At 37.4% G+C, this 12,855-nt stretch overlaps 1 protein-coding gene across 2 annotated transcripts in view; it reads right to left on the bottom strand.

Annotated features, from left to right (window-relative positions):
- Positions 1-12,855, bottom strand: part of ATP10D (ATPase phospholipid transporting 10D (putative)) — a 110,050-nt gene that overhangs the window by 49,875 nt on the left and 47,320 nt on the right. For both annotated transcript variants that reach the window (XM_058547002.1, XM_058547001.1), the window contains exons 6-9: positions 5,605-5,711; positions 5,184-5,315; positions 4,659-4,786; positions 4,286-4,538 (exon numbers count right to left, since the gene is read on the bottom strand). In XM_058547002.1, the coding sequence (XP_058402985.1) occupies positions 4,286-4,538; positions 4,659-4,786; positions 5,184-5,315; positions 5,605-5,711 (620 nt within the window). The remainder of the gene's footprint in view (positions 1-4,285; positions 4,539-4,658; positions 4,787-5,183; positions 5,316-5,604; positions 5,712-12,855) is intronic.

Raw genomic sequence — 12,855 nt, 5'->3', positions numbered from 1 at the left:
TAGGAGTGGTGACAGTGGGCATCCTTGTCTGGTTCCTGTTCTTAGAGGGATAGATTTCAGTTTTTCACCATTGAGGATGATATTAGCTGTGCGTTTGTCATATATGGCCTTTATTATGTTGAGGTACTTTCCTTCTATATCCATTTTATTCAGAGTTTTTATCATAAATGGATGCTGTATCTTGTCAAATGCTTTCTCTGCATCTATTGAGATGATCATGTGATTTTTATTCTTAATTTTATTAATGTGGTGTATTACGTTGATTGATTTGCGAATATTGAAGCATCCCTGCATACCTGGAATAATATCTTTATTATTAAATAAAGATTTTAATTGAAGCTTTAAAGAGAGGCCTGAGATTCTGTATTTCTGAAACTATAAGCCCAGGTGCTGCTGAGGCTCCTTGTCCATGGACCAAATTTCTAAGTTGAAAGGTTTTAAAACAAAATAGTGCCATCAGATGTGTTTAGTTCAATTTTCATATGTGTAAGAGGTTATTTCCTAGCAGCAATATTCTTTATAAAAACATCTCCTAGGCAATGCTTTTGCTAGAAAACCCTGAAAGATTACTAGTTTTTATTTCAGGGAAAATAATATGTCTCAGAGCTTAGTTCTGGGGAGAACTAGCCCCTACTGTTACCCTCTTCAGCATTCAGAGTGTGTGTGCATGTGGTGTGCCTGTGTGTGTGTACATGTGCCTGTTTTTAAACCATTCCAGAAAAGAGACCAGGAGCTCTAGATGCATCCATGGTAGAGGAGTGTTCACAGGCAAAGTCAGCACCTTCTAGAAGTAGTGCAACACTCCATGGTTCACAGACAGGTATCTTATCTGTTACAGTTCAGTCAGGGTAGCACTTGATTTTCAGTCACTTGGTATCTTCTCTACATGAGGGGCCAGAGAAGAGAAGTACTCACTGGGCAGGAGCGTGTATGCTCAGGGATGGGGGTGGGAGAGGGCTGGTATTAACTCTCTTAAATGCTACAAATACAAAAATTTTAAATGCTACAAATACAAAAATAATGCAGTGCTTTCCACTGTATATTTTGTGAAACATTACCGCTATAAGACACTCTTGAAAACAGAGATCTATAGTCAAATACTTTTGGAAAACATTAATCTCACAAATGGGTGTGGAGGTTTAGCCACAGTGATGTTCACTGCAGCACTGTTTACCACAGCAAATGACTGTTGACAACCTAAACCAAGGGTGGATTAGTTACATAAATTTTGGCAATTATTACAGTGCAATACGATGTAACCACTAGAAGAACAAGAAGAGAATGGAAAGATGGCCAAGATGAAGCCTTAAGAAAAACGGTTATAAAAGTAAAAGCACACTGTGATGCCATTTTTGTTTAAAAAACACTTATATTAATGTGTACAGGAAAAACGACTCAAAAGAAATGCACAAAAATGCTAAAAGTGGTCTTCCCTGATGGGGGCTATTGATGGCTTTTACAGTTTCCTCTTTTGGCTGACTTGAAATTTTCTACAATATTGCTTTTGTAATAAAAATACAATAAAGAAGATGAAACAATGTAGAGTATCATTACATCCAATATGACTTAGCTATCTTTTACACTTGTACAGTGGTATGCGATACTCGACATTTTTTTTTTTTTTTGTGAGGAAGATCAGCCCTGAGCTAACATCTGATGCCAATCCTCCTCTTTTTTCTGAGGAAGCTTGGCCCTGAGCTAACATCTATGCCCATCTTCCTCCACTTTATATGGGACGCCGCCACAGCATGGCTTGCCAAGCGGTGCGTGGATGCGCGCACGGGATCCGAACCGGCGAACCCCGGGCCACCGCAGCGGAGCGCACGCACTTAACTGCTTGTGCCACCGGGCTGGCCCTGATACTCAACATTTTATCCCTCACACTCACAGGTAACAAATGCTGGCTTAAAAACCTATGTACTTAGGAGAAAATATAGTATAATATATTCTTTAAAATTTGGGGCAGGATGGGATGTCTAAGTTTAACGTTATTGTAGAAATCCTAATATTCATACTCATTAATATTCATAATAATTGACAAGATTTATTTAATAAGAAGATAAAACTTTTGACAAGAAGAGGCACCCTAAGCAAAGTTAAGAGACTGGTAGGCAGAATTCTAAGATGGCCCCCAAGATCCTTCCCACCCGGTGCACACACCTTGTGAGTATGAAGGGATTCCACTTCTGTCATTAAATTATGTTATGTGGCAAAGGCGGAGGGATTTTGCAGATATGATCGTGTCCCTAATCAGTTGTATTTGAGTTAAATTAAAAGAAGACTATCCTAGGCAGATCTGGTTTCATCAGGGAAGCCCTTTAAAAGAGGGGTCAGGACTTCCCTGAAGACAGCAAGAATCAAAGCTAGAGATTCTGCTGCTGTCCTTGAAGAAGCAAACTGCCATGGTGTGGTGGGCCACCTCTAGGAGTTCAGAGTGGCCCCAGGCTGAGAGCCAGCAAGAAAGCAGGAGCTCAGCCCTATAAACTCAGACTCAGAATTCTGCCAAAAACCAGCAAGCTAATAAGAGGCTCCTGAGCCTCAGATAAGATCACAGTCCCAGCTGCCACTAGATTTCAGCCTGTTGATTTCAGCAGGACACAGCTCTCCTGCACCCAGACTCCTCACCCACTGAAGCCATGAGATGGCCTATTTATGTTGCTTCAAGCCACTAAATTTGTGGTAATTTGTTATGCAGCAAAAGAAAACTAATACAGTGATACATGATAAACCAGGAAGATATTTGCCACAGATAGAAGAAAAGGATAATATCAGAGTTGATATTCAAATTATTTAAGCACTGGTTCAACCCAAGTGTACAAATGAAAATGGACGCTGGCCACAGACAACCTAGACTGGGGCATACGATCTAGACAGTAGCTCTGCCTTAATAAATAAAACCCCCCTACAGATTACTAAGAATAAAAAAATCTCACTGGTAAAATAGGAAAAGGAAATGATCACTTTACCAAGGAAATTCAAATGGCCAATAAATATATAAAAAGTTACACATCTCATTACTAATCAGAGACAAATTAAGACAATGAAGTGCTGCTGTGTCTTCAAAAAACAAAGATTAAAAAGAATAATGTTATCCCATTATGGCTGAGCATGAAAAACATATATTATTTTTCCAGGTTGTGGGAATGTAAATTAGCACAACATTTTAGAGGTAAATTTTGTAGAATCTATAAAATTTTGCATGTGCATACCTCTGGATCCAGTAATACCACTTCTAGAAATGTATCTTATAAAAATAATTGCACAAATATATATGTATAAAAATGCATATTGCATGATCAATTTTCTTTTATTTTATATATCATAATTTTTAATCTTGCTATCTCCTCACCTTAAACTCTAAACTACATGAGATCAGGGACTCATGCCACATATTAGGAGCTCACAAAATATTTGTTGAATGAATAAGTGACATTAATTGCAAGTACTGTGATAACAGTAAACTAAGCTTGACCACATACAATGCAATACTATGCACCTAATGTTAAGTTATCAACTGTCTTGGGAAAAAGTCCACGAGATATTGTTGAATAAAAGAAGCAAATTTCAAAACAATAACATAACATATTATAAAAGGGAAAATGTGTAAATATATATGAGGAAAACAGAAGAATATGCACAAAGAAATATGCATAAAGAAATGGATGGTTATATGTACACCAATATTAGTGGTGGTTAACCTCTAGAGAGTAGAGCATTTAATTCGCTCTGGACATTTCTCAGAATTATTTTCACAGGATTACATTACTTGCATAAATAACAGAATTAATAAAGTTCAACTCTTTAAAGAAAACTTGCAATTTATATATTTACTTCCTTAGCCATAGAAGTTCAGTTCATCTTACCTATTCTTAAACCAAGTGTTCTTACCAAGAATCAGTGGATACCTATGGGCTGAATGATGGGGTTAGAGGGAGGCTATAGTCCCTTTGGAATTATTTTCAAAATATTATTTAGGGAGATGGTCCATAGTTTCATTAGATTCTCAAAAGTATCTATAATGCAATATCATTGTCACCATACCCAATGCCCAGCCTTCTATGATTACTGGTAATTGACTTTCCTTTTAAGGAAACCATGGTAGTAGACTCCTTCACTTTGACCTACTAACTTCTGAAGGGACAACAATGAAGCTTAATGCCCATTTGGATGAATTAAGTACTTAAATGCTTAAATACAGCACTTCTATGACAGAATTATCAAATCTTTAAGTGGGTGCAAAAAAGACAAATCTTAGGGTTAGTTTTTGTAGAGACTCAACACTCACCATTTTCTTCATGGCAGTAATCGAAGCCAGCTATACTACATCTTCGAAAAACCATCTTATTCTCAGTGAGGGTTCCTGTCTTATCAGAAAAGAGGTACTGAATCTGTCCAAGATCCTCGGTGATGTTCAGGGCTCGGCACTGAACAGTAGAATCCATTTTCTCATTGTAGAAATCCACATCACTTTGAATAAAATATATTTGTCCAAGCTTCACAATTTCGATGGAAACATAAAGAGAAATGGGAATCAAGACCTAAGAAGAGCCAAACAATTTAAAAAATGTTAAAGGGGGGAAAGAAAAGATGAGAAACTGAATATAGGTGGATAAGTAACAAAGATCTTAAAATTCTTTGATGAGCTCAATAGAAATTACCTGTAACAAAATGATCATGGTCCAAAACATATAGAATCCTGCCAACACTGGTGATAGGACATGTCCATCAGGCTCAGGGATATTAAAAAAGAGTATGTTTTTGTATCTACTCAACCAGATTCCATGACCTTTCAAAGAACACACAGACGTCAAAAGGATGATACATATATATTATGCAAATATAAAACCCTATTCCTAAGGAAAGAGGGATGAGAGTATTTATTTTGGTTGAACACCAACTGCTTTTGGAAACAAATTCAAATGCAAAAGGCTATATATTCTTCTCTCTCTGTCTCGCTCTCTTTAAGTCTCTTCCCAGGTCTTTTTAGTACTACGGCCACATGTAACTGGATATAATCAATATGAATACTTTTCAGGTCAGAGAATGAGAAAGAGACAGATGCGAGGAAAAAAATTACTGGCAAAGAAAACGTCCCTTACAGAATTCGAACGTTCATAAAATAAAATACTTTTAAATGAATATCTTGCTGAAAAGATGCTAGAGAAGAATCAAATTTTACCTACCCAATGCACCAGTTAAACACATTATAACCAACAGTAGGACACACCAGAGGACATCTGTATTTGCTCTTCTTTCTAATTTGCTGCGCTTATACCTTGGACCACTGTTATTCAGCATTGCTTTGGTTTCATGGCCTACACAGGTAACACAATATGTCAGAAAACGTGCAAATTAAAGCCAGGTAGCAAATATCATATTTTAAAACCTCTTTTAAATTACAATGTAATAAAAAGTAGTTACATAATATATTTTGTTAATTTAATTTGCTTTTGTGATCCATTTAGAAAAACAGAGACCAATGATTTTTTTGAGACAAAGTTTCCTTTCCGCTTTTGTAGACTTTGGATTTTGAGTAAATGAAAAATGTTAACCTGTAGAAAAGCACAGAGGAGACAATGGTGAAAAATCAGAAGTGTAACCAACCTGCATAAACCACAATGCCCACAACGGCCTCTGTGTTTCTGATGGTGCATCCTCTAAGTAATAAATTTTCTTTACTGAGACCTACACGTTCTTTGTTGGAATGTTCTCTGTAAGAAAGACAGCATATGGATTCATTTTTAGAGAGCAAAAGGGGGGATATAAAAATAAAAATCATGGTGGAAGTTAGGCAGTTCACAGGAAAGATTTTAAATCTTTGGCCCATTTGCTTTTTTTATTTCAGAGTTATCTGCTTTGCTAGGAAAAAGATGCAACAAGTTTCTAACTACCATTGTTTTCTATTATTCATTGTCAGCTTCTAGTACTACAAAAACTCAAAAATATTCCAAATAAGGAACCTGCTTCTCTAATACAAACTGTATTTCGGGGTAACTTAATAGCTGATGAGGGAAAAGTTCTTGATAGAATTAGAAAATTACCATTTTCAACCTGGATGAAATCAAGGGTCATTCTAGGCAATGATAATCAGTGGCTGCTAAAATCAGTAGGCGAAAGGCTGTTGGGGAACTTTATAATGAAAGGATAAGGCTGACAACACCAATCTTAACAGAACTACCAAGGGGACAAGGGGACATCACAGGCCTCCAGATGTTAGGGGACTGAAAGTGCACATCTCCATGGAAACCTAATCAAGCCTCTAAATGGCAAAGCAACCTGGGGTCTGTGGCTTCAGGGGATCTGTGAAGTCTGAAATTGTATGCAATATTTCCTGCCTGTGTGTGTATGTATGTACATATATATATATATATATACATGTTTGTCATTCTCTAGGGAAAGAAACCATTTCTTTCATCAGATTCTGAAAGTGCCCCCTGACAGTTTACAGGAAATAAGAGGGCCAGAAAAACACATTAACCACCACCACCAGGATGCAGTCAGCCAAATCTAAAACGTAGTAAACTCTGCAGGCAAAGGGGCCTGGTTTATTCAACAAATGAATGGCATGGAGGCAAATGGAGAGGAGGAGGACTCAACATAGGAAGGATGCAATCAGGTCAATCTAGAATGTGGTAAATTCTACAAGCTAAATGACCCAATTTCTTGGGAGGGGATATTTAGAGATATATCAACCAAATGCAATATGTAGACCTTGTTTTGATCCTGGCTAGAGTACATTGACTATAAAAAATCTTTTTTAAGATAATTGGAGAAATCTGAACAAAGACTAGGTATACCTTAGATGATACCAAGAAATTGTTCCTAATTTAACTAGATGTGATAATTATGTTATGGCTATGGCTTTTTAAAAAGTCCTTTTCTGCTATATATTCATAGTGAGGTAGTTACAGTGAAATGATGTGATATAGGGGTGGGGAAAGAACTGGGAGGATAACTGAAATAAAGTTGGCAAAGTTACAAAACAGTTAAAACTGGGTGAAGGCCCATGAGTGTTCATTATACTTTTCTTTCTACTCTTGCATGTTTGAAATCTTCTATAATAAACAGTTTAAAAATGACCAAAGTAATTACTTGATTAAATTACTATTGTGGCAAAAATACAGAGCAAAATCATTGGGAAATTTTTTTAAATAAGCAAAAAGTAATGTATTTCACATATTTTTAAAATGCCTCCTTAATTTCAGCATTAAAATTAGATTGTTTTCTAATCCCTGACTTCACAACATACCACAAAGCAAAGTAATCAAAACAGCACGGTACTGGTACAAAAACAGACACACAGTTCAATGGAACAGAATTGAAAGCCCAGAAATAAAACCACACATATACGGACAGTTAATTTTCAACAAAGGAGCTAAGAACATCTAATGGAGAAAGGAAAGTCTCTTCAATAAATGGTGTTGGGAAAACTGAACAGCCACACGCAAAAGCATGAAAGTGGACCATCTGCTATAGCCATTCACAAAAATTAACCTCAAAATGGATCAAAGACCTGAAGGTGAGAACTGAAACTATAAAACTCATAGAAGAAAATATAGGCAACACACTATTTAACATTGGTCATAAAGGAATCTTTTCAGATGACATGCCTACCCAGACTAGGGAAACTAAAGAAAAAATAAGCCAGTGGGACTTTATCAGATTAAAGAGCTTCTACAAGACAAACGAAACCAGGATCAAAATGAATAGACAACCCACCATCTGGGAGAAAATATTTGCAAAACATATATCTGACAAGGGGTTAATCTCCATAATATATAAAGAACTCACACAACTGAACAACAAGAAAACAAACAACCCGATCAAAAAACGAGCAGGGGAAATGAACAGACACTTCTCCAAAGAAGATATACAGATGGTCAACAGGCACATGAAAAGATGTTCAACATCACTAATCATCAGGGAAATGCAAATCAAAACAACACTAAGATTATCACCTCACGCCCGTTAGAATGGCTATAATCACCAAGACAAAAAACAACATATGTTGGAGAGGATGTGGAGAAACAGGAACCCTCATACACAGCTGGTGGGAATGCAAACTGGTGCAGCCTCTATGGAAAACAGTATGGAGATTCCTCAAGAATTAAAAATAGAAATACCCTATGATCCAGCTATCCCACTACTGGGAATCTATCCAACGAACCTGAAATCAACAATCCAAAGAGGCTTATGCACCCCTATGTTCATTGTAGCATTATTCACTATAGCCAAGAAGTGGAAGCAACCTAAGTGTCCCTCAACTGACGAGTGGATCAAGAAGATGTGGTATATATACACAATGGAATACTACTCAGCCATAAGAAACGATGAAATCCAGCCATTTGTGACAACGTGGATGGACATTGAGGGTATAATGCAAAGTGAAATAAGTCAGAGGGAGAAGGTCAAATACTGTATGATTTCCTTCATTAAGTAGTAGATAATAAGAACAATAAACAAACACATAGGGACAGAGATTGGATTGGTGGTTACCAGAGGGGAAGGGGGGAGGGAGGAGGGTGAAAGGGATAATTCGGTACATATGTGTGGTGATGGGTTGTAATTAGTATTTTGGTGGTGAACATGATGTAATCTATGCAGAAATAGAAGTACAATGATGTACACCTGAAATTTTTACAATGTTATAAACCAATGTTACTGCAATAAACAAAAAATTAAAATAAATAAATAAATAAATGGTTGGGGAAAAAAATCTCAAGAACAATATTTCATGACATTTAAAAATTCTATAAAATTCAAATTTAAGTGTTTATAAATAAAGTTTTATTGGAATACAAAAAAAAAGATGTGGTATATATATACAATGGAATACTACTCAGCCATAAAAAAAGACAAAACCGTCCCATTTGCAACAATGGAGGGTATTATGTTAAGTGAACTAAGCCAGAAAGAGAAAGACAAACACTATATGATCTCACTCATATGTGGAATATAAACCAACACATGGACAGAGAAAACTGTATTGTGGTTACCAGGGGCAATGGGGGTAGGGAGTGGGCACAAGCGGTGAAGGGAGACATATATATGGTGACGGACAAACAAAAATGTACAACCCAAAATTTCACAATGTTATAAACTATTAAAACATCAATAAAAAAATTAGATTGTTTTCTAAGCAATATACTTCAGTCTCTAAGTTGTTTCTTCTTTCTTACATATAGGAAAATTATTATTATATCTGCTATCCTTGCTACCTGGAATTCCAAGGAAAAAAATTAAAAACTCCTCAAAGAAAATTTCAAACCACAAAGGAGGAGGAAAATAGACAGATTTGTCATTTCACTCCAACAATTGGTAAAGCACTTTTTCCTAAGAGGTGTATGTTTACATTCTTTCATATACGTGGGTTTATGTACAAAGAGAAAACCACAGAATCATAGTCAGAACCAGTGGTGTCCTTGGGTTTAATCTGATTCTACTTTCTGGTTTTACAGATGAAGGAATTAAGTCCTGACTTTACATTTCCATGTAGCATTCCCAGGCAAACACCACACAATCTTCACCAAAATAGCATTTGTTATCCCTAGAACTGTTATAGGAATGGATTTAACCTATAAAAACACCCTTTCCAAAGTTCTTTAGTAAGTATTAAGATTTCTTCCCCTGGGATCCTTGTTTCTCACCATTACATCACTCTAGGTTACCATCATTAGATCAAATCCCTGCTTCTCTCTTGATTGCGCCTGCCCCAAATGCTAAACATGCCCTGCACTTGACGGGTCTATGATGTTTGGCACTTATGGAGTAGGACCTCTGGATTCCATATGAAGCACTGACTGTCCACATAGAGCGCTCATCCATTCAAGACCTATGTAACATCTACCACGTGTCCAGCACTCCCACCCAGATGCCGGGAATAGAAAAACAAACATACAGTCTTGGCTCCTGTGGTCTAAGAGGGGGTGACTGATATAGAAACACGTTAAGTGTAATAAAAATACTATAGATATTATGATAGCAATCTGATATTCAGCATACAATGTGGCCACAAATAGGGAGGAAGTCTGTTCCACCTAAGAGTAAGATCAGGGAAGGCATCATACAGAGAGTAAGTTTGAGCATCTCAATTTTTATTGATTTTAGAAAACAGGCCACAAAGCAAGAAAAGGATAAGGAGATAGTTTAGTGGATAAAAATAGTTCCACCGAAAATCACTATCTACATGGGTTCTCTGATCAAATGCTTTCCTGCAAACTGCTGAAGCCAGCTCTCAATACAGGCATTAACAGGGCAGACCCAGGGAAATCCAATCACCGAGTAAGATGGAATCTGAGGGAGGGGAGACGAGGCAGAGAGCACCTTTTAGTTGTGGATTCCAAGAGGAAGGCCACTTCAGCGGTCAGACCATGCTAATCAGAAAGTAAGCAGCACATGTGGAAGTAGACATCAGAGGAGCCCATCACCAATGGAGGAACCACAGGGCAGATAAACATGGTGTCCAGGAATCCAGAGGCAAGTGCTAGTTCGGAGACCCTGGAAGCCAGCAGGGCCTTAGGACTAGGTAAGGGCTCTGGAGCAAGACTCAGTACCCAGACAGCAAATGATGCTCAAAAATGTCTGTTAAGAAAGAATCATGTCCAAAGTGTACAAAGAGAGAGGCTGACAAAGGTAGATCAGGACTCCAGTCTCAGGAATTTGGTTAATTTCACACCAGAGTTAAAGGGTTTGAGGTAGCAGGAGATGGAGTCTCTGATACCAGACAAGCTGTCAGAATTGGGACACGGGGTCAGAATTAGTATGGCAATAATGCTTTTATAAATTTTTTAAAAATCTACTAAATGAACGCTCTGTGTCAGATTCTGTGCAGAGTCCTATGCTTCAGACCACACAGTGCTAGCGTAGAGCTCCCTCCTGCTCTCTCCTGCCTACAAACAAGCTTCACCCCGCTAGAGGCAAGTCTGGGCTTGCCGGGGGAGCCAGCATTCCCAGTTGTGGGGAGAGGCAGGCTGTATAGGCTGGACCCTAAGACAGATCTGACCTCAGGTCAAAAAATAGCAACCCCTGAATCTGACATTTATAAGAGAAAATTTTATGAACAGTCAGCAGCTGGAGGAAATAATCCTGGAAAAGGACTCATCATAAGAGATGGTTTATGAGCATGTTTCTGATGGGAGAGTGGCATCTGCCTAATGACTCTTCACGAAGATCATCTAAAATTTAACCATGGAAAGATTTCTCTAATAGTAACCCCAACAACATGAGGATAAATATTTCATCTTAAGCAAAACACACAAGATCCTTCATGATGTGGCCTCCTTATGGTCTACTATATTGCTCACCTACACTCCAGACATACTTAACCACACTCCACGATACACCGGGATCTCAGGCTCTAGGCCATTGCCTGTGTTGTTCTCTCAACCTGGAATGTCAGCCATTTATTGCACTTAGTTGTCTGCCTGGCATCTTCTTATTCTTGAAGATTTAATTCCAGCATTATCTCTTTACCTGAACCAAGCCTTTTCCCTCTTCCCATTGCATAGCTCCTATCCCTGCCCTACCACCTGTTGGTATCAGGCGCTACTTAAAGATGCTGCCACTATCTTCTATACTTCCTTCCATGATAACTCTTACTTTTTCTAAAATTTTAAACAACTTTATTGAGGAATAACTAACAAGAATCAACTGCATATATTTAAAGTGTAAAATGTGATGTTTTGACATGTTTCCCCTATGAAACTGTCATCACAATCAGGACAGTGAACATATCCATCACCCCCAAATGTTTCCCCATGCCTTTTTGTAATCCATCCTACCCACTCTCCCCATCCCAGGTACCCACTAATCTGCTTTCCACCACTATAAATTAGCTTTCATTTTCAAGAGATTATATAAATCAAATCATATGGTATATATTCTCTTTTGCCTGGCTTCTTTCACTCAACATGATTATTTTGAGATGCATCCATGTTGTTGCACGTATCACTAGTGAATTCCTTTTTGCTGCTGAGCAGTATTGCGTTGTATGGATATACAATTTGTTTATCCATTCACCTGTTTATGGGCATTTGGGTTGTTTCAAGTGTTTGGTTATTACAAATAAAGCTGCTATGAACATTTGTGTACAAGTCTTTGCATGGATATAAGCTTTCATTTCTCTTGGGTAAACACTTAGGAGTGCAATAGCTGGATCATATGGCAGGGGTACATTTAGTTTTTAAGAGAAGCTTCCAAACTGTTTTCCAAAGTGGTTATACCATTTTATATTCCCGTAAGCAGCATATGAGTGTTCCAGTTCCTCTACATCCTCAACATTTGGTATAGTTGTAGCTCTTTGGTTTTATCTGGCATCTTTTCACACAGTTATTTGTCATCCATGTATCTTCTTTGGTGAATTGTCTGTTCAAATTTTTTTGACCATTTTAAAAGTTGTATTGTTTGTTTTCTTATTACTGAATTTTGAGATGTCTTTATATATTCTGAACACAAGTCCTGTATCAGAAACATGCATTGCAAATATTTTCTTCCAGTCTGTGATTTATCTTTTCATTCACTTAACAGAGTCATTTGAAGACAAAAAGGTTTTAACTTTAATGAAGTTTCTTTATTTATTTTTTTGGCCTTTTATGGATTGTACTTTTGGTATTGTATCTAAGAAATCTTTGCCTAACCCAAGTTATCAAAGATTTCCCCTATGTTTTCTTCTAGGAGTTTTATAATTTTAGGTTTACATTTAAGTAGAGGATCCATTTTTTTTTTTTTTTTTTGGTGAGGAAGATTTGCCCTGAGCTAACATGTATATATTGCCAATCCTCTTCTTTTTGCTGAGGAAGATTGGCCCTGAGCTAACATCCATGCCCATCTTCCTCTACTTTATACGGAACACCACCA

The sequence above is a fragment of the Diceros bicornis genome, chromosome 8, assembly GCF_020826845.1.
Source record: "Diceros bicornis minor isolate mBicDic1 chromosome 8, mDicBic1.mat.cur, whole genome shotgun sequence".
In the NCBI taxonomy this organism is placed as follows: domain Eukaryota; kingdom Metazoa; phylum Chordata; class Mammalia; order Perissodactyla; family Rhinocerotidae; genus Diceros; species Diceros bicornis.
The sequence above is the reverse complement of the archived record's forward strand: the minus strand, read 5'-3'. Positions and strand labels throughout refer to the sequence as shown.